The sequence below is a fragment of the Acomys minous genome, assembly GCF_964271855.1.
Source record: "Acomys minous genome assembly, chromosome: 5".
Taxonomy (NCBI): domain Eukaryota; kingdom Metazoa; phylum Chordata; class Mammalia; order Rodentia; family Muridae; genus Acomys; species Acomys minous.
Genome location: NC_140494.1, coordinates 84801299 through 84829130, shown reverse-complemented (window position 1 = coordinate 84829130; position 27832 = coordinate 84801299). Strand labels below are relative to the sequence as shown.

The window sequence follows — 27832 nt, the reverse complement described above, 5'->3', positions numbered from 1 at the left end:
CAGGCAGAGGCAGGAGGATCACTGTGAGTTCGAGGCCAGCCTGGCCTACAAAACAAGTACAGGACAGCCAAGGCGGCACAGAGAGACCCTATCTGGGGTGCGGGTCGGGGGCTGAATCTGTCCTTGGGCTGGAGAGATGGCTCAGAGTGTTAAGAGCACTGGCTACTCTTCCAGAGGTCCTGAGTTCAATTTCCAGCACAACCACTCACAACCAGTGCCCTCTTTATTTAAAAAAAAAAAAATTTAGTCCCTAAGGAAGGGCTGGGTAGTTGGCAGAATGCTTGCTGCCTTAGCATTTGCAAAGCCCTGGGTTCCTCCAGTGCCCGGTAGGCACTCAGGTGGGGGCAGGAAGGTAAGGAGGTCAAGGTCATCCTCCCCACAGTTTGAGGTTAGCCTGAACTAGAAAAGAAAGAAGGAAACAGGCCGGCTGGAGATGGCTCAGCGATTAAGAACATGTTCTTTGCCGCCCTTGCAGAGGATCTGAATTCAACTCAGGCAGCTGACAATCACCTGTACACGCCTCCAGCACCAGGGATCCAACACTCTTGTGGCCTCATTGGACACCCACACTCACACACATAATGAAGAATAAATCTTAAAAAGAAAAAAAAAGTTAGCCTTCAGATAAAGACTGGTGGTGTTTTTCTCCCTCAAGACATTTTATTCAAGGTGTTAGTCGGCTACAGCACTGACATCAGAACCTGCTGCCCTTGAGGGCGGAACCCACCCAGTGCATTGCTGAGGGGAGAGGGGAGAGGGGGGTGGGGAGGGGCCAGGGCCGCACTAATTGTGCCTGAAGAGCTTCAGCCCCATCCAAGTCCACAGGTGGAAGAACACGTACACGGGAACCGTGACCGGCAAGAGCAGGCTGTAGAAACAGAGGCTGCTGGCGCTGGTGCAGCCTTCGGGGAAGCTTTCCTCCACCGAGGCGGAGTAGAACAGGCCGGCCAGTGAGATCAGCGGGATGAGGACGGTCAGGGTGGGCAGGGACGGGATCATCCTCCACGGGTCTTAAAAGGTGTACAGTATTAAGATGACGCGGCTGCTGTCAAAGCTATGCTCTGGTGCTGGTCCACTCCTGTCCTATCTCCGCTTTGTCCCGGCTCCTCATTCACCCAGGCATGCTCCCCCTGGACGCACAAAAACTCCAGCGGCCACAGGCTGGAGGCACGGGCTCCTCGGCCTCCTTCTGATGCGCTCCACCGGCACACGCGGCAGTGACCAGCAACTGCAGACGACACCCGTGTCCCTCGCAGCACACGATAAGGGATTCTTAGCTGCGTGAGAAGAGTGCAACTCAGTGACATGATGAGGAGGAGAGGGGAAGGGGGACAGGGAGGCAGCCTGGAAGCCTAGTGCTGAGCAGGTTAGAGACAGGAGGATTGCTGGGACCCTGCAGGCTGGCCTTGAACGTTGTTGCATCAGCCTCCCTAACCCTGACTAGAAAATAAATCTTTTGAAAAAGGGTGTCTTCAACCGGGCGGTGGTGGTCACATGCCTTTAAACTGAGGTAGGTGGATCTGTGCGTTCGAGGCCAGCCTGGTCTACAGAGTGAGTTCCAGGAAAGACAGGGCTGCACAGAGACACACTGTCTCGAAAACCAAACAAAATAAAACAAAGAGTGTAGCCAGGCGTGGTGGTGCACGCCTTTAATCCCAGAAAGAGAGGGAGAGGCAGGCGGATCGCTGTGAGTTCGAGGCTAGCCTGGTCTACAAAGTGAGTCCAGGACAGCCAAGGCTACACAGAAAAAACCAAAACCAAAAGCAAACACAACTGTCATCCATTGCTTTTTGTGAATTGGGCAAGCAGAAGCGGACCTACGAGTCCAGATTCACTTCAGAAGAAGGTATCTAAAGGGAGGCTTCCAGAGCACCGGAACCCGGAGCCGCGCCACGAGCTGCCCGTCGGCACTGCACGGAAACAGCCGAGCGGAGCGGAGCCGAGCCGAGCCGAACAGAAGCAGAACAGGCCGAACCCGCTTGGGCCGAGCGGAACCGGCGGCGTCCGTGGCCTAGCTGGCGTGAGGCGGCCAAAGTCCCGCCCTAGCCGGTTCCAACAGCTCTTCCGCCCGCATCTCGGGACGCCGCGACCCTGAACTTACCACTCGCAGGCCCGCAGTGTCGCGGTCCTGGCGGTGCCCAGCCGTGACGGTCACCGCTCCGCGGAGGCGGGGCTCCCTCGGCCAGCTGCCCAGTCAAATCCGTGCAGAAGCCCAGGTCCCGCGCTGGAGCCGCCCCGCGAGTGCTCATTGGACAGCGCGCGGCGCCTCCGCTCAGGCTCCGCCCCCGTGGCCTTGAGTGACGGGTAAAGTCAGGCGCTGCGAGGACATAGAGAGATTGGGGCGGGGGGTGGGGGGTGGGGGGGTGTCCTCTCGTCTCCTCTCACCTCTGTACGCCCAGTCCTGCTGGACATCGGATAGGAATCGTATTTGTCGCAGAGTTTGTTCACGATGTCCCCGAGCAGACCGTGGCGTCTTTCGGCACTTAGAAGCCAACCTCCACTTTTAATTGATAAACTGGAAATCGCGCGCGGCCGCAACCACCAACTGACCGAGCCTCTGAAGCAGAGGGAAAGGAGTTTTGATCGGTTATTTACTTATGAATTGTTGAATGTCAAAGTAGTAGTTTGTGCCGGTGAGATGGCTTAGCGTTTGCCGCCAAGCCTGGCTTCCTGAGTTCGATCCTCGGGGACCAACACGGTGGAGAACCCCCTTTCTTCTCACATTGTCCTCTGACCTCCAGACATGTAATGTGGCCCTCCTGCGAGTACTCCTGCAAAAAGTGTAAGATGGAGTCTTAAGAGAGAATATAGCCAGGCATGGTGCTATGCACCCTGAATCCCAGCACTCAGGAGGCAAAGGCAGGAGGATTTCTGTGAGTTCGAGGTCAGCCTGGTCTACATAGCGAGATCCAGGTCATCTGAGACTACATAATAAGACCCTGGGGAGTGGTGAAGGTGGGGAGAATTTGTATGTTCATAAATGCTGTCCGCAGTGCCAGCCGCTGCTTGATTATGGAGACAGAGTGTAATCTCTGAGCTTAGCATACAGAAAACAAAAACCAAAAAAACAAAAAACAACAACAACAAAAAGGAGCTGAGCTTGGATCCTATGCACTACGACACAGGGCCTTCCATCCTTTCACCTTCCAGCAAACTTTAAAAGAGTATGAACTTCTCAGCAATGGCTCAAAGTCCATGCAATTTTTATTGAAACCACAAGGTGGCAGAATAGAGCCAAGGTTGGCGCTGTCCTAGAAACAGAAAGACCATTGCTAAATTCATTTTGTGAGGCCACAGGTCCCCTGACACCCAAACTACACAAAGGTTCAACAAAGAAAGAGAATTACTGACCATTTTGCCTCATGAACATAGATGCAAAAATACTTATCAAAAAGCTTGCAAACTGAATCCAAGAATACATAAGAAATACCATCCACCATTATCAAGTAGGCTTCATCCCAGGGATGCAGGGATGTGTCAAGAAATGAAAATTAGTCAATGCAATCCACCATATAAACTAACTGAAGACAAAAAACATATGGTCACCTCATTAGATAAAGAAAAGGAGCTGGGCCAGGCAGTGGTGGTGCAGGCCTTTAATCCCAGCACTTGGGAGGAAAAGACAGGCGGATCTCTGTGAGTTCGAGGGCTGCCTGGTCTCCAGAGCGAGTTCCAGGACAGCAGGGCTGCACAGAGAAACCCTGTCTTGGTGGGGGAGGGGAGAGAAGAAAGAAAAGACCTTTGACAAGAGTCAACTAAGCTTTACTATTAGGGATACAAGGCCCATACCTAAACACAATAGGGGCAATATTCAGCAATCTGATAGCCAACATCAAACTAATGGGGAGAAACAATTCCACTAAAATCAGAAACAAGACAAGGCTGCCCACTCTCTCAGTATCTCTTCAATATAGTACTTGAAGTCTTAGCTAGAGCAATAAGACAACTGAAGGAGATCAAGGGGCTATAAATTGGAAAGGAAGATGTCAAAGTATCACTATTAACAGATGATATGATGGTATACATGAGTGACCCTAAAAATTCTACCAGACCAAGAAGAGACTTGATACCCTATGAGCATATACAGGGGGAGGAGGTCCCCCTCAGTCACAGTCATAGGGGAGGGGAGTAAGAGGAAAATGGGAGGGAGTGAGGAATGGGAGGATACAAGGGATGGGATAACAATTGAGATGTAATATGAATAAATTGATAAAAACATATTTTTAAAAGATTCCTCCAAATCTTAAAGAAAATATTAATCAAGGTGATTAGGAACTCCAAAACTTATGATGAGGTGTGCACAACACTCTTTCTCAAGATCACTGGTTTAAATGTTCCTGATGTGCTAATAAAGAAAGTTCATTAACTTTAAAAAAATTCTACCAGAGAACTCCTGCATCTGATAAACACCTTCATCAAAGTGGCTGGATACAAATGTAACTCAAAAGAATCAGTAGGCCTGCATAATATATGCAAATGATAAACAGGCTGAGAAAGAAATCAAGGAATCAGCCAGGCGGTGGTGGCGCACGCCTTTAGTCCCAGCACTTGGGAGGCAGAGGCAGGCTGATCACTGTGAGTTCAAGATCAGCCTAGTCTACAAAGTGAGTCTAGGACAGCCAGGGCTATACAGAGAAACCCTGTCTCAAACAAAACACAAAAACATGCTTTAGCTAGGCATGGCGGCGCATGTCTTTAATCCCAACACTGGGAGGCAATGGCAGGGGCATCACTGTAGTCTACAAAGCAAGTCCAGGACAGCCAAGGCTATGCAGAAAAACCCTGTCTTGAAACAAACAAACAAACAAACAAAAGCCAAGTAATAAAAAAAAAAACTAATCCACTTAAAAAATAGGATACAGATCTAAACAGAATTCTCTCTCAAATGGCTGAGAAGCACTTAAAGAAATGTTCAACATCCTTTATCGTTATGGAAACGTAAATCAAAACAACTTTGGGATTCCATCTTACACCTGTCAGAATAGCTAATATTAATCACACAATGGGTCTGGAGAGATGACTCAGAGGTTAAGGGCACTGACTGCTGATCTTCCAGAGGTCCTGAGTTCAATTCCCAGCAACTACATATAAATCTTTAAAAAATAACACAAGTGACAGCTGATGCTGGCAAGCATAGCTGGTAAAAGTACAAACTGTACAGCCACTGTGGAAGTCAACATGGCGGTTCCTCAGAAGTCTAGGAATCCATATACCTCAAGATGCAGCTATATACCACTCTTGGGCATATACCCAAAGGACACACAATCCTACCACAAAAACACTTGCTCCATTATGTTCATTGTGGCTTTACTTATAATAGACAGAAACTGGGCGGGGGGCAGGGAACAAACCAAAACTAATGTGCCTTGACCAAAGAATAGGTGTTTTGTTTGTTTGTTTTGTTGTTTTCTGTTTGGTTTGGTTTGGTTTTTTGAGACAGGATTTCTCTGTGTAGCCCTGGCTGTCCTGGACTCTCTTTGTAGACCAGGCTGGCCTCAAACTCACAGAGATCCACCTGCCTCTGCCTCCCTGAGTGCTAGGATTAAAGGCGTGCACCCCCATGCCTGGCCACTAGATTTTTTTTTTTTAAAGAAATTTAAGGTACAATCCACAGACCCAGAGAGGTTAATTAAGTAAAGAGGAGAGCTATGGTGGTGGGGGGAAGCATGGATCTCCTGGGAAGGGACTGGAGGTGGGCAGGTCATCATCAGAGAGGCTTCCTCCAGCAGCAAATGGGAGTACGTGCAGAGACTCCCAGCCAAACATTATGAGAGGGAGTCTAAATTGGAGGTCTCCAATTACTCAATCCACTCAGAGAGAGAAGGGAGCACTGCGGAAGAGTAGGGAGTGAAGGCTGCGGAAGTCCAAAGGGATGGAGGCCACCAGGAGAACGTGTCCCCTGACTCAACTAAGCAGGGCTCACATGGGCTCACAGAGACTGAAGCCGCAAGCAGCGGGCCTGCGTGACTCTGCGCCAAGTCCTCTGTGTATACGCTGTGGCCGCTAGCTTGTGTGTCTCTGACCCTTTCACTTGCTCCCGAGGCTCTTTTCCTCCTCTCGGGCTGCCTTGCCCGGCCTCGGCGAGAGGCCTCTGCTTGTCTCACTGTACGTTGTTTTGGCTGTCCTCTCCTGGAGGCCTGTTCTTTTCTGAAGAAAAAAATGGAAGGGGAAGTCAGAGGAACTAGGGGAGAGAAGTTGAGAGAGAGGAAGCTGCGCTTGGGAAGTATGAGAGAAGAATATAGTTTCAGTACAAGGTAAGTCAATAAAAGGCATGAAAGAAGAGGGAGAACCACTAAAGAAAACCCAAACTGAAATAAAACTGGAAATATTGAAAATAAGGTAAAAGAAATGGATAACTCTGTCAAAGAAAATGTTAAGTATAAAAAGTTTACATACAAAACATCCAGGAAAAATTGGGACACTATTAAAAGACCAAATCTATGAATAATAGATATAAAGGAAGGAAAAGAAACACAGGTCAAAGGCACAGGAAATATGTTTAAGAAAATCATAGAAGAATATTTCCCCAACCTAAAGGAGACATTTATCAAGCTACAAGAAGCACACAGACACCAATAGATGGGATCATGAAAAAGAAATTCCCCATGACACACAGTAATCAAAACATTAAATGGGCAGAACAAAGAAAGAATATTAAAAGCTGCAAGGGGAAAATACCAAGTAACATCTGAAGGCAGACACCTGACTTGTCATTATAGATGGTTATGAGCCACCATGTGGTTGCTGGGAATTGACCTCAGGACCTCTGGAAGAACGGCCAGTGCTCTTAACCTCTGAGCCATCTCTCCAGCATGATGCCTGACTTCTCAGTGGAGATTCTGAAGTCCAGAAGGGTCTGAACGGATGTTCTACAAACACTGAGAGACCACAGACTCGAGGCCAGACTGCTATACTCAGCAAAGGGTTCAATCACAACCAACAGGGAAAGAAAATCATTCTACAGTAAACCTAGGTTAAGCAATGTATATCTGCCTACCAAGGAACCATTCAGTTGGAAGAGGTTAGCCACACCCAAGAAGTCACGAGGAGGAAATTATCCCAGGACCGCACCAACAAAATAACAGGAATCAATAAATGCTGCTCATTGGCAACTCCCAACATTAATGGTCTCAAGTCCCCAATAAAAAGGCACAGACTAACAGACTGGGATAGAAAAAAAGGGCCTATACTCGTGCTGCATCTAAAAGCACACCTTATCACCAAGGGTAGATATCGCCTTAGAGGAAAAGGATGGACAAAGACATCTCAAGCAAATTGATCCAAGAAGCAAGCAGGTGTGGCCATTTTAATATCTGACACAGATGGACTTCAAACCAAAACTAATCAAAAGATAAGGAAGGACACTACATACTCATCAAATGAAAAATCCACCAAGAGGATATTGTAATTGTAAACACTTAGGCGCAGATAAATTTGGAAAGAAGACCTAAATACAAGAGTTCCCCCCCCCCCAAGTTCATAAAGTAACCACTATTGTGGTAAAGCCACATATTGATCTACACACTGTGACAGTGGGTGACTGGGGGACACTGCTCTCTCCTACAGACAGGACATCCTGACAGCAACTAAACAGAAAACAGAACTGCTGGAGTTAAACTTTCTTCTCAACCGCTCATGGAACTTTCTCCAAAATTAACCACATGCTTGGACACAAAGCAAGTCTCACCAGAGAGAAGATGACTGAAATAGGACCATCCGTCCTATGGAGTTACTCACTGTGGATGAAAGCAGGTGCCACCAACAACAGAAGCACAGACTCGTGGGAACTGAACGACTTTCTATGAATGAAACTTAATCAAGACAGAAATCAAGAAGAAAATTAAAATTTTTTTAGATATGGGTGAAAATACAACATACTAAAATCTATGGGGCACAGTGAAGGTGGTTCTAAGAGGCAAGTTTATAGCACTAAATGCTTACATCAGGAAAAAAAAAACCAGAGAGATCTCATATTAGTAAGTTAACAGCACACCAAAAACTCTAGAATAAAAAGAAGAAATGATGCCCCCAAAGTAGATGGCAAGAAATAGCCAAGCTTGGGGCTGAAATCAATGAAATAGAAACAACAACAATAAAAAAATACAAAACACAAAGAACTGATGAAACAAAGCATTTATTCTTTGAGGAAAAAAAAATCAGTAAGACTGCCAGGCATGGTGGCACACGCCTTTAATACCAGTGCTTGGGAGGCAGAGGCAGGCAGATCACTGTGAGTTCGAGGCCAGCCTGGTCTACAAAGCAAATCCATTACATCCGAGGCTACACAGAGAAACTCTGTCTCAAAAAACAAAACACACACACACAAAAATCAGTAAGATTGACCAACCTTTAGCCAAATTAATTAAAAGATAAAGAGAGGATCCAAATTAATAAAATTAGAGATGAAAAGAATTACAAAAAATACAAAACAAACAAACAAAAAATCCACAGCCAAGGCTACACAGAGAAACCCTGTCTCAACCTCCCCCAAAAAAATCCAGAAGCTGGCGTAGTGGCACACGCTTTTAATGCCAGCACTCCGAAGGCAGAGACAGGTGGATCTCTGTGAGTTCGAGGCTAGCCTGGTCTACAGAGTGAGTCCAGGACAGCTAAGGCTACACAGAGAAACCCTGTCTTGAAAAACCTAAAAAAAAAAAAAAAAATCCAAAGAGTCTTAAGAACATATCTTTTTTTGGTTTTTTGAGACAGGGTCTCTCTGTAGTAGCCTTGGTCACTTTGTAGACCAGGATGGCCTTGAACTCACAGTGATCCACCTGCCTCTGCCTCTTGAGTGCTGGGATTAAAGGTGTGTGCCACATGCCTGGCAAATAAGAATATATATTTTTTAAGTCTATATCCTACCAAACTGGAAAGCCTAAATAAAATGTATTTGTCGATGCCACCCCCGACCAGCAGGAAAGACACGAACACCGGGAACTCTTCTTGCCGCAGTTTTATTCAGGATCCTGGACTACCAGAGTGACGCCGGGAAAAGCTCCCACAGAACCTTTATAGTGTGGCTGGTCCTATAAGAGACTGCCACGTCATCGCTCCTGGTTGGTGCATTCGGATCACGCCACCTCAAGCTATGCCTTGTTCGAATCACGCCACCTCATGCCATGCCTTCAGGCATGCGCATAAGGGGCTTGCTCACTGCGCATGCGCATAAGGTTTACTCACTGCGTGTGCGCAAAAGGGGCACATTGCGCCGGGGAAGCAGCAGGGGGCGCTGCTATCTGTGGCTCTCCACATGTATTAATATACTATCATATTATGCTCATATTAATATATTAACTGATATGTTAATGTATAAATAGATGTATATGTGTGTATATATGTATGACCATCAAAGTTAAATAAAGATCAAATGAACAATTTAAACAGACCCATAACCTTTAGAGAAATAGAAGTAGTAAATGAAAGTCTCTCAACCAACAAAGGCCCAGGCCCAGATGGATTCAGCACAAAATTCTACCAGACCTTCTTGTCCATGAGCATAGGGAATATTTCTATCTTCTGAAGTCTTTTTCAATTTCTGTTTTTCAGTGTCTTAAAGTTTTTGTTATACCAATCTTTTACTTGCTAGGGGATTGGGAAAGGCACTGTTTCCCATTTATTTTTTAGTATTTTGTGATTTGTGTTTAGGAAGGCTATTGATTTTTGTGTGTTAACTTTCTATTTTGCCACTTGGCTGAAAGTGTTTATCAGCTGTAGGAGTTTTCTGGTAGAATTTTTAGGGTGAGGAGACTATGGGGGAGGAAACACCAATATTAAGGGCATTTGAGGGGCAATGAGGAAACCTGTTTCTGTCCAGGACAGCCAAGGTTACACAGAGAAACCCTTTTTCTAAAAAAGCAAAGAAAAGAAAAAGAAAAAGAAAACTTTGTTTTCAAGCCTGGCATGCTGGCTCACGCCTTTAATCCCACCACTGAGGAGGCAGAAGTAGGTGGATCTCTGGTCTACAAAGCAAGTCCAGGACAGCCAAGGCTACACAGAGAAGCTCTGTCTAACAAAAAAACAAGACAAAACCAAAAGCCGAACCTATATAAGAAAGCCATCATTCTGAACTTCATCGTGCCAAAGGTTGCAGAGGGTTGCAAAGGGACTTGGCGGTACTGACTGGTGGGAATTCAGCTGTTATTATTTTCTTTTAAAAAAACATTTATTTATTATGTATACATTGCTATGCCTGCATGTACACCCACAGGCCAGAAGAGGGCACCAGATCTCATTATAGATGGTTGTGAACCACCATGTGGTTGCTGGGAATTGAACTCAGGAAGAGCAGATAGTGTTCTTAACTGCTGAGCCATCTCTCCAGCCCCCTGTTATTTTCTATACTTATTCTAAGCCGGGATCTCACTGTGTAGCCCAGACCAGCTTCAAACTCATGGAGACCTGCCTATCTCTGCCCCCCAAGCACTGGAATCAAAGGATCAAAGGCACGCACCACCAGGCCTGGCCTCTTCCTTTTTTTGGAGACAGCATGTCAAGTAGCCCAGGCTGGCCTTAGATCAGGAGAGGATAACCTTGATCTCCTGCCTCCCTTTCCTCTACCTACTCCGAGGTAAAATGGCAGCTTACGCCACCACACTGGGCTTGGCTCGTTCTACTATAGGAGGCGCTCCATCCTGCCCACTACTGCCTAGCACCCAGCGTTTATTCTTTCATTAAAATACATCTGGATTATCAGATTTGATTGCAGTTCCGACGTTGGCCACGTGGGGCAGCAGTGGACAGAGCAAAGCGTCAGTTACAGGAACTCCAGCCACTGGTCCCTGCTCAGCATCCCTAATTTCCCTTTGCCAGGGGAGGAGGAAAGGAGGTAAGGAAGAGCAGGAGGAAGAGGTCAGTCAGTTCAGTGGTAGAGTGGTTGCTTCGCTTGTTCGAGGCCCCGAGTTCCATCTCAAATATTGAAAAACAAACAAACAAACAAACAAACAATGACATCAAAAAACCTGAACAGCCCAGCACTGAGGCAGAGGCTGGGGTAGCAGCAAAGGGATTTTGCGTTCCAGAACAGGCAAGCCTATAAGCCAGACTCTGCCTCCACAAAATGAATATAACTAAATTAACCAAATACATCTTTAGTGATTATCTTCAAGCCTTTAGTTAGAATGAAAACTATCCTGTTGCTTCTGTGCCAAGGAGGCAGGCCCTTTTTGTGAATTGAGTCGGGGTGACAAATGGCTGCCATCCCAGCACTTCAGAAGTACAAGCAGGAAGATCAGGGGTGTAGGGCCAGCATTGGCTACATTGAGGTCAGCCTGGGAACATGGGACTGCGTGGGAAAACAAACAAAACACTTCTTAGAATACAGTCAAGCTGTCAGGAGGCAGAAGGAGACTCCAATCGAAGTGGGAGGGCTATCCTTGGCAGTCAACTCGATTGGCAGTCACCTTGATTGGCAGTCACCTTGATGGGATTTGGACCAAGATGTGACCCCTCTAGATGAACCTGTGTTTTCAGGAAGAGTTACCGGAGAGGAGATGTCCTTCTCTCACCTGTATGGATGGTGCTGTCCTTGCAAGTGGCCCACATCTGGAAACCAACAGCTGCCTGCCTGCTTCCTGCTTGCCTGCCTGCCTGCCTGCCTGCTTCCTGCTTGCTGCATACCTGCCTGCCTGCTGCCTTGCCCACTGCCTGCCTGCATCCCTGCCTGCTGTCTGCCCACTGCCTGCCTGCCTGTCTCCCTGCCTGCCCACTGCTTGCCTGCCTACCTGCCCACTGCCTGCTTGCCTGTCTCCCTGCCTGCTGCCTGCCTGCCTGCCTCTCCTTGCTTTTGAATGCCTGTATTGCTGCCGCGGTCACTGCCACATCTGCCATCCTTGGAAATGAACTTCCTCCACCTTGCACAAGCCAGTGGTTCCCCAGGCATTCACCACAAGACTGGAACTGCTGAGGCATCCAGCCTCGTGCACTGAGCAGCTGCCAGGTTCTCAGCCTCCCGTGTGAAACAGCCACTGTTGCAATGCCAAGCCCCTGCATGTAAGCCACTCTAGTCTGTTTTTTGTTTTGGGGGTGTTTGTTTTAAGATTCATTTTTTTGCATATGAGTGTTTGGCTGCATGTATGCATGTGTACCATGTGCACGCCTACTGTCTGTGAAGGTCAGAAGAGGACATCAGATCCCTTGGGACTGGAGTTTCAGACAGTTGTGAGCCACTATGAACTCTGGCCTTCTGGAAGAACAGCCAATGCGCTTAACCACTGAGCCATCTCTTCAGCCATGAAATCCCCTTAAAGACAGACAGACAGACAGACAGGCACGCGCGCACACACACACACGCACACACACACACGCACACACACACACACACACACACATTCAGTTTTGCTCCTCTGGAGAACCCTGTCTAGCTCTTGAGGAAGTTGAGAGCACCCAAGTAGACTGCACATTCAGGCTTAATGGAGGATGAAGAGAACTGAGTGTTCAAAAGGCTTTTTATCCTGTCATGTCTTGACATGTGTGGGCTCCTGATAGACGCTGTAGGCGCTGCCAGAGAGCACAGAGAAAGAAAGTGTGGGGTGCTGTGGTGCATCCCTGTAACCCCAGCACTCGGAAGAGGGAGCCAGGACGACTAGAAGGAGGTTGTTCTTAGCTGCACAACGTTCCAGACTAGCCTGGGCTATGTGAAACCCTGTCTCAAATGCCAACAGACAACAAAGAAACAGAACCCACAAGGCAGAAAAGGTTACTGTAAGGCAGAGCCACACAGGTGGGGAGGCAAGAAAAAGAAGATAAATACACTTGGTGATGGTCAGGCAGTGATAACGTCCTGCAGACAGGCTAAAGCAAGAGGATACATCTGGAGACTCGGGTGTGGCTCTGTAGTAGATCATGAGACCCTGGATTTCACAGCCAGCATTGGGTGGAAAAAAAAAAAAAGCAAGCCAGCAGAGTGAGAATACAGGAACTCAGGAGCCTCAGTGAAAGAAGGAAGACCCTTCAAGTAAGAGGAACATTGAAGGGGGAAAAGCCCTGAGGTCAAAGGCCGAGGTCAGTGACTCTCTAGGAAAGGTGAGGAGTCAGAAGAACCCGGGTAGGTGGACAGTGGAGGGGGAAAGGGCTGGAGGAGGGGAGGGAGCCGACACAGAACCAGCTGGAGAGCTGACATCAGCAAGGGGCTGACATCTGGGGCTGAGGTTGCTGTGGGAAAATTAGATGGGGGAGCCAGCATGGTTGACTTCCTGTGGTTCTGGCACTAGGGAGGTGGAGACAGGAAGATCAGGAGTTCCAGGCCAGCCTCAGCTGTCTAGTGAGTTTAAATCTAATTCAGGTCACTAAAGTTAAAAACAAAAGACACTTATGAAATGGCAGCCTGTTTTTCTCTGAGGGCAAATCAAAGCAGAGAAAAAATGAATAAACACGGAGCTGGGGCATGGTAGCGCATACCTATTGTCTCAGCTACTTGGGAGGCTGAGGCAGGAGGATGGCTCCAGGCCAGGTGTTCCAGGGAAGCCTGGGCTAGCAACATAGCAAATCCTAAGCTCAAAAAACACAAATAAAAAGTATAAAAAAAATCCAATAAGCAGAGCGGAACGTGGTGGCACATGCCTTTGATCCCAGCACTTGAGAGGCAGGCAGAGCTCTGTAAATTTGAGGTTAGCCTGATCTACATAGTGAGTTCCTGTAGTGCTGCCCCCAAAAAAGAAAGAAAGAAAGAAAAAAAGAAAGAGAACAAAACAAATGAATAACAAAAAAGCTGTGGTGACACCTAGCAGTAACTCCAGTGCTCCAAGGGACCAGGAGTTCACGGTCATTCTTAACTTCACAGGGAGTTGGAGGCCAGCCTGGTCTCCACCAGACCTTGCCTCAAAATAATTAAGCAAGACCTTGGTTTTTATATCACTATGCACAAACCTTCAGTATGTCTGTAGATTTTATCTGCTTTCTACAGATGTCCCTTTGGTGGTGGTCTGGAATATTCACTGTACTCAGTCTCCACAGCTCTTTGGTCGCCTCAAACTCTGAACTATTTATTTATCTATTTATCTGTTTATGTAGGCTCCAGCTCTGTGGCTGAGGTTGGCCTGGAGCTCATGGTCCTCCGGCTTCTGCCTTCCCAGAGCTGGAATCACGGGTGTGGCCTCCTTCCCTCTTACCCTGGCCCTCGTCCCAACGGGTCTTCCTTCTTTTATGCGTGTGTTTACTTACCCCCTTCTACTTCAATTTTTTAAAAAATTTTAATATTATTGTGTGTGCATGGTCTATGTGTGGGCACACACATATGCTATGGAAAGACTGTGGAGGTCAGCTAGGCATAGTGGCACACACTTCTATGCCAGCACTTTAGAAGCTGAGGCAGGCATATCTCTGGGAGTTCAAGGCCAGCCTGGTCTACATATCTAGTTCCAAGACAGCTACACAGTGAGACACTGTCTCAAAAAGACAAAAGATGAGCAGCAACAAAAACAAAACAAAAGGGTGGAGCTCAAAGGACAGCTCTGTGCAGTTGGTCTTCTCTTTCCACTTAGATGTTATACCAGGGACCAAAATCAGGTTCCAGGCTCTGTTTCAGAGCCTTTTCTAGACTCTTTGACTTTTATGTGTTTCTGTGAGTGTGGATGTATGTAGGTGTGTGTGTGTGTGTGTGTGTGTGTGTGTGTGCCTGTGTGTGTGTAAGTCTGTTCATATTGGTGTGTGAGAGAGAGGGTGTGTGTGTGTGTGTGTGTGTGTGTGTGTGTGTGTGTGCGCATCCCAATGGATTTCCTTAGGCTTGCTTTCAGTAGCACAGATACCTTGCCAGTGGCTATGCCACTGAAGAAATTCTCCATTCTCCAGCAGCTGCCACCCACCTTCAGGTCCTCTAGGCTTGTGCAGACCTGTTTTTTCACTTGTGTGTGTGCCTGTGTGAGTATGTATGCACATAAGTGCAGGTGCCTTCAGCAGCCAGCAGAGGGCACCAGTTGACCGGGAGCTGAAGTTAGTTGTAAGCTGCCTCCTAGGAAGGAGTCCTGGAAACCCAGCCTAGTGCTCTTCAAGTACAATCATAACCACTGAGGTATCTTTCTGGCCTCTGGAATTATGTTCTTTTTCTCAGGAATTCATTTTGGAGAAAGGGTTTTGTGTTTTTTTTTTTTTTACGCTTTAGCCCAGGCTAACCTAGGACTGACTCCCAACTTAGTAGAGTTGTCTCAAACTCACTGCAATCCTCCTGCCTCAGCCTTGTCAGTGCTTGGGTTTACAGATGTGGTCTACCACACCAGGACTTGTAACATCTTTATTACATTTATTTACTTATTTATTATTGGGAGTGCAATATCCTATGTGGAGGTCAGAGGGCAACCTTTGCGAGCTGGTCTCTCCTTCCACCTTGTGGGTCCCAGGACGTAACTCAGGTTCTCAGGGTTTGACAGAAAATGCCATTACCTTCCCAGCTATAGCAAAGGCCCACTGCCAGGCTTTATTCTTTGGAATTCTCTTGTTGTTTGGGTTTTGTTTTTGTTTTGTTCTTAGAGATAGGGTTTTTCTGTGTAGCCTTGGCTATCCTGGAACTTGCTATTTAGATAAAACCGACCTTGACCTCACGGAGATCTGTCCCTCAAGTGATAGGATTAAAGAAGAGAGCCACCATGCGGGCCCAGCTTTATTCTTTGGAATTCTAAAGACAACTTGACTCCTCTCCCCTAGAACTTACTTTTACGCTTGAAGTTGCTATGGAGCTGAGATTTAGCATGAACTCCTGACCTCTCGTCCTATATGGCATAGGATTACAGGTGTGCGCACCTGGTTTATACCGACCTCGGTTTGGGACCCAGGGCTTTGTACGTGTTGGCAAGCACTCTACCAACTGAGCCGCATCCCCTCAGCCTCCCCGCGAACGTTTTTGTTTGAAAGAACAGGAAAGACCTGCGGTGTGCCGGGGAAGAGGCTGGCTCTGAGCTCCGCCCCTCTGGGTCCCACTCTGTAGGTCGCCAAGGGCTGTTTTACAGGTGGCTGTTATCTGGCACGTGTAGGCGCCCAATACGACCCCCAGCCCGCTGCTGAGGATGGAACCAGAGCCGCTGATCTGTCACCCTAGACCCTTCTCACCCATTTTAAAGACTAGGGAACCGATTAGTGACATCACGCCAGCTAGGGAGCTGGACCTCCCCAGCGCGGCCACCAAAGGCTGTGAGCACCCCAAGAGTCGAAGGCACATGGTACTGAAACCAGGTCCGAGGACATCCTCCTCTCCTGGGACTCTGAACCCTGGAGGCGAAACGCCAGGTAGTGGCTGAGGCAGGATTGGGGCGGGGAAACCGAGGCACCCGCCCTCTGCAACCTTGGACTCACTTAGGCTAGCGGGGAAGTTGTGGGCAAAGGCTGTGCGGCGCTGCCTCTTCACAACTAGTGCATGCCCGAGCGACCGGCCAGCGGATCCCCAGCTCAGTTGGGTTGTCCTGGATCCTGGACCCACGGCCAAGGTGAGACCCGCCGGGCCAGGTCCTTAGTTCTGCCTCCCACGGGGGGAGGGGTCTCTGTCTGCTCAGGTTTCCCACTTCCTTCCTGTTTGCCTCTGAGAGGTGCGACGGAGGATGGGGGGTGGTGGAGGGGGTGGGGGTGGGGAATGCACAGCAAGTCCTTCCTTCGCTGGGTGACCTGCGGTGAGTCGCTGACCCTCTCTGAGCCTTTATGCCAAGCACTGAAAAGGATTCCGGGATCCGCGCTTGCAGAGACCGGACGGATTGGTGGTGAATGTTGAGGGGACGGGTCTAAGAGAGTGGGCGCTGTGTGAAGGCCAGGAAAGAGGCGACGAGGTGAGACGCTGGCCACATCTACTACAGTGCTGGGCTACGTAGTCAAATTAGTGGGCCTGCAGAAGGCTGCTGAGGGTGCCCGGGTCAGAAGGCTGCAGCCACGTGGTGTGTCCCTTCTGGAAATTCCTCAGGCTGGAAGGGGGGTTGGGAGGCTTGGGAAAAGTGTAGACAGAACTTCCTGGAAAATGCAGTCTCTGCTGCTGTTTATGGGGCGAGGGGGGGGAGGTGTGGGGGCGGGACACACAGCCCCACACTTGAATGAGTCTAAATACACAACTTGCATCAGAGATACAGCAGGACTCGTGCACAAAACACAAATGGGACGGGGGTCTGTTACAATGGGTGCCACGGCAGAATTCAGACCTGTAATTCCAGTACTCGAAGGCAGTGACTCAGGAGTTCAAGGTCATCCTTGGCTACATAGGGAGTTTAGGGTCAGCCTGGGCTTCTTGAGACACTTATCACAAAACGAACAGAAAGAAAGAAAGAAAGAAAGAAAGAAAGAAAGAAAGAAAGAAAGAAAGAAAGAATTGGAGCGTATGTAAGAGACAAGCCACTGAGGTTGCTCCGGACCAGAACTCTCATGCTAGAGCGGAGGCACCCACTCAGCCTGGCTCGACTGCACACACACAAAAAAAGTGACAGACAGCCAGTTACAGGCGGCCAAGCGTGTAAGAACACAGATGTTCAGGTTCAGGTCCAGAGCAGCCTCAGCAGAAGTGTACAGATAAAGAAACACAGCCACGGACAGATGCCCAGCACACATGCCATCAGACTCTGGCGTGCGTCCCCGGCCCCCCCCCACCTCCTGGGCAATGCTAGCTTCCAGACCTGCCTCAGCCTGGCTGGATGCCCCTCACCCCAGCCCCATGTCCAGTTCTGGGGAAGTCCAGTGCTCACATGACCCAAGGGGAGGGCCTGTGGACAGTCCTTGGAGAAAATGCATCATCTTTCCTAATGATACACTTCCGCCCCAGGGAATAAAGACTCAGAGATCGCCGGTTCTGTTCCAGGAGTTTGGTTGCCTCCTGCAGCCTCTCACTGACCGCCTGTGTTTCCTCCAGGGTGAGTGAGGAGGGTGGTGGAAGAGCCCTGTGGGGCCACCCTTCCCTAGGTCCCCAGCTCCAGGGCCAATTGCTGCTGGTGTGGACCTGATAGCTATAGATGGCTAGTCAGAGGGACACACACAGAGAGAGAAAGAGAGAGTCTGTGTCTGTGTCTGTATCACGTAGCCCAGTTAGCTTCAAACTTTCTGTTTCCATTTCCCAAACTCCCTTTGTAGCCGAGGCTGGCCTTGAACTTCTGGTCCCATTGCTCCACCTCTCAAGTGCCTGAGTTTATAGGCATGCACCATCACACTGGGCTCAGCTGCCTCCTCTTTCCTTGAAGCAGGCATGGTGGGTTCTCAGGGCCTTGCTCTCTGTCCTTCCCCAGGGACTCCAGACTCTGTCTCTCTCCCTCGAAGATGGTTGGATGGACGGTGCTGCTGGGCCTGCAAATCATGATATTCCCACTCGTGGCTCACTGTACAGCCCCTACTTCCACTCTGAGATTCGTGGCTGTGGGTGACTGGGGAGGGGTCCCCAATGCCCCATTCCACACAGCCCGGGAAATGGCCAACGCTAAAGAAATCGCCAGAACCGTGCAGATTATGGGTGCTGACTTTATCATGTCCCTGGGAGACAACTTCTACTTCACAGGCGTACATGATGCCAACGACAAAAGGTTCCAGGTATGTGCTCAGCAGGGCCAGAGATGACAGTCACCCTGGAGCCGTCCCCTGGGGAAGGCGGCGGGCAGAGGGGCTCCTACAGGTACTCTGGACATCCAGTGGTCCCCTGGCCCTTGGTCTCTACTTTGGTGAGAGCGAAAGGTTGGCTGTTGACCTCAGCGGAGGGGTGCCCTTTCTCTCTGTCACAGGAGACCTTTGAGGATGTGTTTTCCGACCGTGCCCTCCGCAATGTCCCCTGGTACGTGCTGGCTGGAAACCATGACCACCTTGGCAATATCTCAGCACAAATTGCCTACTCCAAGGTCTCCAGGCGCTGGTAAGCTTTCCTTCTTGCCCGGAAGAGACTCTCGCTCAGGGCCAAAGAGACCCTTTGGCTTTTGGGAGAGTGGTGTTTTTGTTTCTTGTTTTGTAATTGTGTCGGGGAGGGGGCCACAGCACACATGTGCAGTCCAGAGAACTTGTGCAAATCAGCTCTCTCCTACTGTGCGGTTTTTAGGGCTGGGGTTTAGTTTGTCAGGTGGCAAGCACTGTACTCACTGAACCATGGCACTGTCCTCAGAACCTCTGTGTTTTGGTAAGACGGGGTGTTGTGTAGCCTGTGCTGGCCTTGGACTGGCAATGTAGCCGAGGGTAGTCTTGAGCTCCCGGTCCTGTGTCCTGTCCCTGACTCCCAAGGGATAGGATTTCAGACTTGTACCACACTCAGCTGTTTGGTTTGGTTTGGTTGGTTTTGTTTTTGAGGTGGGATGTTGCTATGTAGTCCAGGCTGGCCTCAAAACTAAGATGTTCTTGCCTCCGCCTCTCAAGCATTGAGGTGATTGACATGTGCCACTGTGCCTACCCAAGGAAGCCTTTCCAGGCTGAGGAGCCTGAGTTCAAATCACAGATTCTGTGTTGAAATCCCAGTGCTGGGGAGGCAGAAGCAGAAGGATCCTGCAGCTCAGTGGTTAGCCAGCTTAGCTGAATCTGTGAGCCCCCCTCCAAAGCTCATATATGAGAACACACACACAAACAAAAATTTAAAAAAAAAGAGCCGGATGTAGTGGCGCACACCTTTAATCCCAGTACTCGGGAGGCAGAGGCAGAGGCAGGCGGATCTCTGTGAGTTCAGGGCCAGCCTGGTCTACAAAGTGAGTCCAGGACAGCCAAGGCTACACAGAGAAACCCTGTCTTGAAAAACAAAACAAAAAGAGATCCTTGGCCTCTGGATTTGTTTTCCAGTGCCCGTATGGTAGCTCATAACCATCTGTAACTCCAGTCCCAGGGATAGTTTTCTGGTCTCCACGGGCATTACTGCTTGCACATAGTGCACAGATACACACTTGGGCACACAAACGTTCAAGAACATAAAATTAAAAAAATATATATTTGAGACAGGGTTTGTCTGTGTAGCCTTGGCTGTCCTGGACTCACTTTGTAGACCAGGCTGGCCTTGAACTCACAGTAATCTGCCTGCCTTTGCCTCCCGTGTGCTGGGATTAAAGGTGTGTGCCACCACACCAGCCTAAAAATATTTTTTTTCAAGACAGGGTCTCTCTGTGTAGCCTTGGCTGTCCTGGACTCGATTTGTAGACCAGGTTAGCCTCAAACTCACAGTGATCCGCCTGCCTTTGCCTCCCGAGTACTGGGATTAAAGGGGTGCGCCACCACCGCCCAGCTCTAAAAATAAATTTTTAAAAATCTAAAAAATTTTTTTGTTTTGTTTTTGTTTTTTTGGTTTGGTTTGGTTTGGTTTGGTTTTTCGAGGCAGGGTTTCTCTGTGTAACAGCTCTGGCTGTCCTGGAACTTGCTCTGTAGCCCAGGATGCCCTCGAACTCATAGAGGTCTGCCTGCCTCTGCCTCCAGAGTGCTAGGATTAAAAGCGTGCACCACCACACCTGGCAAGAAATGTTTGTTTGTTGGTTGGGTTTTTGTTGTTGTTGTTGTTATTGTTGTTTTTCGAGACAGGGTTTCTCTGTATAGCCTTGACTATCCTGAACTAGATTTGTAGAGCAGACTGGCTTCGAACTCACAGTGATCTGCCTGCCTCTGCCTCCCAAGGTGTGTGCCACCAATACCAGGCGCAAGAAATGCTTTTAAGATTAAAAAAATAGCTGGAAGGTGGTGGCACACACCTTTAATCCCAGCACTCTGGAGACAGAGGCAGGCAGGTGGATCTCTGGAGTTTGAAGCCAGTCTGGTCTACAAAGCCAGTCCAGGACAGCCAGGGAGACACAGAGAAACCCTGTCTCAAAACAACCAAACAAAAGATTAAAAATATAAATAAAAAGCAGAAGATCCTTTGTCCAGAGCCAGCCTTCGTGTGTTTATGTCTGAAGTGTTTACTGGGAACTTCCGTTCTCTCCGCAGGAACTTCCCCAGCCCTTACTACCGTTTGCACTTTAAAATCCCACGGACCAACACAACTGTGGCCATCTTCATGCTGGACACGGTGCTGCTGTGCGGGAATTCTGATGACTTTGTCAGTCAGCAGCCCAAAATGCCCCGAGACCTGGGAGTGGCCCGTACTCAGCTGTCCTGGCTCAAGAAGCAGTTGGCAGCAGCCAAGGAGGACTACGTTTTGGTGGCCGGCCACTACCCGATCTGGTCCATAGCTGAGCACGGACCCACCCGATGCCTGGTCAAAAACCTGCGGCCGCTGTTGGCCACATACGGGGTCACTGCCTACCTGTGCGGGCACGACCACAACCTGCAGGTGAGGGCTCTGGGGATGGGATGGAAACGTGGCAAGGAGGTTTTTCTATACCGGAAGGTGCCACATGGCTGAACGTCTGTCCAGAAAGGAGGCCTCTGGTATCTCTCCAAACATCAATATCCTCCCTCAAGTTATAATGCCAAAGGGCCGTGACTCGCCGGGCGGTGGTGGCGCACGCCTTTAATCTTAGCACTTGGAAGGCAGAGGATCCCATAGGTGGATCGCTGTAAGTTCGAGGCCAGCCTGGTCTACAAAGTGAGTCCAGGACAAGCAAGGCTAACACAGAGAAACCCTGCCTCGAAAAATGAAAAAAAATTTTAAAAGGGAGGGGGCCGCGTGACTCAATAGCAGACTAGAGTGGACTGGAGTTCTCCATTGGCGGCCTGGGAGCTCAGTGCTAGCGCTCCTGCCTAGAATCCTGCAAGGGAGGGGCTGGGGGTGTGGTTTAGTGCTAGAGCCCCTGCCTAGAATCCTGCAAGGGAGGGGCTGGGGGCCTGGTTTAGTGCCAGAGCTCCTGCTTAGAATCCCACTGGTGAGGGGCTGGAGGCGTGGTTTAGTGCTAGAGCCCCTGCCTACAATGCCCCAGTGAGGCCTGAGGCTGGGACTCAAAAGTAGAGTGCTTGTCTACCAAGCAGGAAGCTATGGATTCCATCCTCAGCACTGCTTCCCCCCCCCCAAAAGGTGGGGGGCGGGACGGAGGTCCCTAAATGCAAAAGTAACTCCCAGCTGTGCCTGTGACATAGGATTACCCACTCCTGCAGATGGGACACTGAAGCAGAGAGGTCAGCCACCTCCCTCGTGCTCAAGGTAGCTCTGTAGTCACCAGTAGACCTATTCCCACAGTTGAGGTAGATCTAGGTGAAGCCCTGGTCATCCCTTAGCCCGAGCTGGCTGACCAACCTTGCATCTTCTGCGCCCCCAGTATCTTCAGGATGAGAACGGCGTGGGCTATGTGCTGAGTGGGGCCGGCAACTTCATGGACCCGTCGGTGCGACATCAACGCAAGGTCCCCAACGGCTACCTGCGCTTTCACTATGGAGCTGAGGACTCCCTGGGCGGCTTCACGTACGTGGAGATAAGCCCCAAAGAAATGAGTATCACCTACGTGGAAGCTTCTGGAAAATCACTCTTCAAGACCAGCCTCCCCAGGCGACGCAGACTCTGAACGTCTAGAACGGTCCTGCTTGCCTCCTAATGGGTCTAATAAGGCAGGAAGCGTCTGCAAGCGTGGTGGGTGGGCCCTGGGAAGGACCTCATCCACAGGCAACTTTTTCTCTGGCCCCTGGTGCTCTGGCAGAGGCTTCTGTGTAGGAAAGAAGTATGCGCTCACCGACTCGCCCCACCCCACAGCCAGGCTCACCCCCGAGGTTTTGGGGTAGAGCTTTCTTGGAGTGGGGCATTCTTCTGAACCAAGCATCTTACTGCCACTGCTATTCAATAAAAGGATCGTTGTCGAGGCTGCGCTTGTCTCCCAGATGTGTGCGTCCTCGGGTTACAACGCATGCGTGTACACGTGTGAGTGAATGACGCCTTGGTGGGCATGCGGAGGTTAAAGGATAACATGTGGGCGTCTGCTCTCTCACCAAACCCAGGTTCCCACAGGTGGCGGCGGCAAGTCCCCTTACCTGCTAAGCCATCCCTCGGACCTTCCCTTCCGTGTATGTGTGTGTGTGTGGTGTTTTTGTTCTGTTTTGTTTTCTGGGACAGGGTTTCTCTGTGTAGGCCTGGCTGTCCTGGAACTCGATCTGTACACAAATTTGGGGCCTTACTTAAACTTTATAGAGATCCGCCTGCCTCTCTGCCTGCCAAGTGCTGGGATTCAAGGCTTGCGCGATCACCTCGGGCTCCCGTCCATCTGTTGATCCCACCGAACTTCACACATGGGCTAAGCCCACTACCCAAGCTATGGGGCTGAGAAATCCAGATACTATGGAGCTATAGAGTCTAGGAGCTTCCTGCATCCATACAGAGTTTCTCTGTGTAGCCCTGGCTGTTCTGGTACTCTCTCTGTAGCTCAGAGAGCGCTCAGCTGTTCATTTTCAGCAGGACCTTGCTATGCTGTCAGGCTGGCCTGGAAGTTCTAGCCCCAAGTGGGGGACCATCTGGGACCACAAGCTCAACCTTTACCTCTTGATGTTTACTTTAAAATCACATATGCACACACCTATAATCCCAGCACTCGGGAGGCAGAGGCAGGTGGAACTCTGTAAGTTCAAAGCTAGCATGGTCTACAGAGCAAGTTCCAAGAGACCCAGGGCTACAACAAAGAAATCCTGTCTTGAAAAATGAAACAAAATAAAAAGCTGGGCTTGGTGGCACACGCCTTTTAATCCCAGCACTCGGGAGGCACAGGCAAGCAGATCGCTGTGAATTCAAGGCCAGCCTAGTCTACAAAGCAAGTCCAGGACAGCCAAGGATACACAGAGAAAACCTGTCTCAAAAAGAAAAAAAAAGAAGAAGAAGAAGAAGAAGAAGAAGAAAGAAAGAAAGAAAAAGAAAAAGGAAATGAACAGCTGGTTTGGTGCTGCGTGCCTTTAATCTTTAATTCTAGCAGGCAGAAGGCAGAGAGCGGCTTATCTCTGTGAGCTCTGGACCATCGTCTATACATCAAGTTCCACGACAGCCTGCGCCACATGGGGAGACCCTGTCTCAAAAAAAAAAAAAAAAAAAAAAAAAAAGAATGTGTCAATCCATCGATCAGTTATTGCATCAGAGAGAAGGGCATGACAAGTCCTCCGAGTCCCTGTGTATAGCCACCCTCCCCTGAGCTGTCCTCACTTCCCTGTTCTGTTTGTTTGAGACAAAGTCTCATATAGCTCACGTGCTCAGACTTGCTGTGTAGCAGAAATGACCTTAAGTTCCACATCCTCCTCCTTCCGTCTCCCAAGGGCTGGAGTCACAGGCTCTCACGCCACACTGGTTTATGTGCTGGGCATGCAGCCCTCCACATCTTTAGAGTTCCATCTCTAGTCCGGGTGCTAAATTTTTATTATATTTTTACTATTGTTAAATTTTATTTTTATGTATATCTATGTGTGTGCACCACGTACTTGCAGGTCTCTGCAAAGGCCAGAAGAGGGTGCTGGGTCCCCTGGGACTGGAATTACAAGTAGGTGCTAGGAATGGAACCCAGGCCCTTTGCTAGAGCAGCAGTGCTCTTAATCACCGAGCTGTCTCTCCCCAGCCCTGGCCCCAGGCTGACCCTGACCCTGAGCTCAATAAGCAGCCAAGGATGAGTTTGAATTCCTGACTGTCCTATCTCCATCTCACAAGGGCCAGAACCGTAGGATGTACCACTACGTAAAGCTCTTAAGTTTTAGGGGGTTGGAGAATTAAACTGAAGGCTTTGAGTACACTAAACCTTTACTGCAGAGCCCAGAGTCCCATTTTCCCCCTAGGTGCTGAGGACAGATGAATGCCCTGCCACTAACCTGCATCCCAAACCACTCTGGGTTTTTTTGTTTGTTTGTTTGTTTGTTTGGATTGGTTTGGGTTGGGGTTTTTTGTTTGTTGGTTTGTTTTTGTTTTGTTTTGTTTTTTGAGATAGGGCTTCCTCTGTCTAGCCCTGGCTGTCCTGTCTCTTGGTAGACCAGGCTGGTCTCGAACTCACAAAGATCTGCCTGCCTGTGCCTCCAATATGCTGGGATTAAAGGTATGCGCCATCACACCCGGCTTCCAAACCAGTCTGTTTTCCCCCGTCTTTTCCTTTGCTTTCTGTCCTCAGTGTCTCCTTCCCAGCCATGAACACCAGGTGAACACAGCCATCTTCAAAGTCCTTCACTTCACCATGGTTCATCCGTTTGTCTCATGACATTCACTCTTGACCGCTTCGATATGGAGCTGGAAATATTCACCCATTCAAAAATCTCAAGTTCAGGGGCTGGAGAGATGGCTCAGCAGTTGAGAGCACTGGCTGCTTTTCTAGAAGACCTGGGTTCAATTCCCAGCACCTACATGACAGCTCACAACTGTCTGTAACTCCAGTTCCAGGGCATCTGGCCCCTTCACACAGTTATACATGCAGACAAAACGCCAATGTACATAAAATAAAAATAAATACATCTTTTTTTTTTAAATTAACATTTCTAGGAAAGTGCAGCAGGGTTTGGTAGTGCACACTTTTTTTGGGGGGTTGGGTTTTTGGGGGGGCGGGTTGAGTCAGGGTTTCTCTGTGTATCCTTGGCTGTTGTAGACTCGCTTTGTAGACCAGGCTGGCCTCGAACTCACAGCAATCGCCTGCCTCTGCCTCCCAAGTGCTGGGATTAAAAGCGTACATCACCACACCCGGCCCGGTGGTGCACACTTATACGCTCAGAATAAGGAAGTCACTGCACAAAGATCAGGAGTAGAAGGCTACCCTCTGATACATAGTAAGTTTGAGGTCAGCTTGGGCTATGTGAGACCCTGTCTTAGAATATATATGTGAGCCAGAAGTAGTGGGGCACACCTTTAATCCCAGCACTCCGGAGGTACAGGCAGGTGGATTTCCATGAGTCTGAGGCCAGCCTGGTCTACAAAGGGAGTCCAGGACAGCTAGGACTACATAGAGAGCTCTTGTCTCAAACACACACACACACACACACACACACACACACACACACACACACACACACCATAAATAAAAATAAGAAAAATATATGGCTTTGGATATAAAGCATTTGACATCCGCAGAACTACACAGAAGAAAGTGGACCTGTGGGTATGCACGCTTGTCATCCTAGGGAAAAAAAACAAACCAGCAAGGGTCCAGCTAGGTGAAAATGCCTGCTATTGGACAGGCAAGATGGCTCAGCAGTTAAGAGCACTCACTGCTCTTCCAGAGGACCCAGGTTGGATTCCCAGCATCCACACGGCAGCTCACAACTAGCCCTAGGGCATCAACAGTCTCTTCTGGCCTCCACAGGCCCCAGGCGTGCATACAGATAAAACATCCATGTACATAAGTAAACAAATGAAAGTTTGTTTAAAAAAAAAAAAAACCTGCTTGTCACACTAATGACCCAAGTGCACTCCCCAAGGCCCACAGGGTGGGAGGAAAGAACTGACTCCAGCGAATTGTCCTCTGACCGCCACACTCAGTGACACATGCATGCACACAAGTAAGCACAATACGGTTTTAAAGCAAAATACATATTAAAATAAAATAGAAAAATGTACAGTGTACCGTGTTCCCTTCCTCTATCCTGACAGGAAGCCGGTTCCCTTCCTGTCCGTCTCATATTCTTTCCCCCTCTCTCCCTCTCTCCCTTTCTGTCCTTCCTTTTTCTTCCTTCCTACCCTCCATTGAAAAAAGGCCTCACTGTCTTCTGTGCAGCCCCAGATGGGCCTCCAACTGCACCTTCTGCCCCAGCCTCTCAAGCTTTGACTAGAAGTGTGTGTCGCTGTGCCCAGTTTCTTTTATACATTTTCTTATGAGAATCAAAACAAAGCGGATTTTTTTTAACCCACTGAACCATGCCTTGTTTTTTTTTGTTTTGTTTTAACTTTCCTTTTCTTCAAAACCATTTTTTGAAGTATAATTCATACACTTAATTCAAGCTCATTAAATGTACAGTTTTACAAGGCGAGTGTGCACGTGTGTGCGCGTGCGTGAATGCATGCGTGCAAGTGTGCCTGCCTATTGGCTATCAAGCCAGGGCCTTGAGAACACTAAGTACCTGTCCTATCCTGAGCCACACCCCTAGTCAGCTGAGCTTTTTTTTTTTAATGTATCTTTATGTGCATTGTGGTTCTTGGGTGCATCGTGCAGCCTGTCACCTTTCAAGTTTCTGCTGCCTTCCAAGAGCTCAGATCATGCCAACCACACCCAATTTATAAGGTACTGGGGATAAGATCAAACCCGGAACTTTGTGCAAGTACTTTACCAACTGATCTACATCAACTCTCTGATAAGTTTTGGCAAAGTCATAAACCCACCACACTTAACATTGCAGGGATGTAAAAAAAAAACAGCAATAGCGCCTCTGCCGAGAATGCCCCAATGAAGGGCTGTGGGTGTGGCCCCATGGTAGAGCACCTTCGAGCACCTGCCTAGAGTCTAAGTTCCTGGCTTCCATCCGAGCACCAAACTCACACAAATGAGCCCAGTGTCCTCATCAGCCAGAAAGCTCCCTTAGGCAACTTAGCGTTAACATTTTTCATAACTGGAGCCTGCCCCAGCAGCTGGTGGGACAGCGCTGGCGGTCTTACTTTGAGTACAGAGGCCGGGATCTGATGTGGGTCTAAGCATCCCTCTGTGGGGGATCTCCTGGTGGCTTGCAATCCATTTTCTAATCTGCAGACAGTACTGCGGTGGCTGCCCTAGTGTACTCCCATCCTCTGTGTTCAGACTCGCTTCCGGACAAACAGGCTTTGCTCCTGGGAGTACCACTGTCATTTTAACTTCTTTTGGATGGCACGGGGAACAAACTCCAGAGTCACACCTACGCAGGCAAGTCTCTGCTTGCCAACTACTCTCCCAGCGCCACCTATAATGAAAACAGAGCCTGGCCTGATGGCACACACCTTTAATGCTAGCACTTAAGAGAGGGAGGCAGGTGGATCTCTGTGAGTGCAAGGTCAGCCTGGTTTACATAGTGAGTTTCAGGGCTACAGTGAAACTATGTCTCAAGAAAAAAAGGGGGGGGGCAGCAGAGACAGAAATAGAAAGGAAAGAGAATAAAC

General features: G+C 49.0%; 2 protein-coding genes across 10 annotated transcripts; one reads left to right on the top strand and one right to left on the bottom strand.

The window, feature by feature from the left end:
• Window positions 1-638: 638 nt before the first annotated feature.
• On the bottom strand, window positions 639-27373 carry LOC311597726 (phosphatidylinositol N-acetylglucosaminyltransferase subunit Y). 6 transcript variants are annotated; one of them, XR_014779334.1, is made up of 4 exons: window positions 27359-27373; window positions 2386-2557; window positions 2102-2317; window positions 996-1277 (listed from the first exon to the last, which is right to left on the bottom strand). XR_014779334.1 is itself a non-coding variant. In XM_084782029.1 (2 exons), the coding sequence occupies exon 2, from the start codon at window positions 997-999 to the stop codon at window positions 784-786; it is 216 nt and encodes a 71-aa protein (XP_084638155.1). In that variant the 5' UTR covers window positions 1000-1277; window positions 2102-2259; the 3' UTR covers window positions 639-783. The 6 variants fall into 6 exon arrangements, 3 of the variants coding, with proteins under 3 accessions (XP_084638155.1, XP_084638156.1, XP_084638157.1); XR_014779335.1 differs by lacking the exon at window positions 27359-27373 and adding an exon at window positions 7738-7793 and having other exon boundaries at window positions 2386-2771; XR_014779336.1 differs by lacking the exon at window positions 27359-27373 and having other exon boundaries at window positions 2102-2292; window positions 2386-2400.
• Window positions 16251-22630, top strand: ACP5 (acid phosphatase 5, tartrate resistant). Of its 4 annotated transcripts, none has more exons than XM_084783773.1 (6): window positions 16253-16409; window positions 17720-17807; window positions 18177-18474; window positions 18663-18790; window positions 20824-21169; window positions 22092-22630. In XM_084783773.1, the coding sequence occupies exons 3-6, from the start codon at window positions 18208-18210 to the stop codon at window positions 22332-22334; spliced, it is 984 nt and encodes a 327-aa protein (XP_084639899.1). In that variant the 5' UTR covers window positions 16253-16409; window positions 17720-17807; window positions 18177-18207; the 3' UTR covers window positions 22335-22630. The 4 variants fall into 4 exon arrangements, with proteins under 4 accessions (XP_084639898.1, XP_084639899.1, XP_084639901.1 ...); XM_084783774.1 differs by lacking the exon at window positions 16253-16409 and adding an exon at window positions 16627-16742; XM_084783772.1 differs by lacking the exon at window positions 17720-17807 and having other exon boundaries at window positions 16251-16409.
• Window positions 27374-27832: the final 459 nt, after the last annotated feature.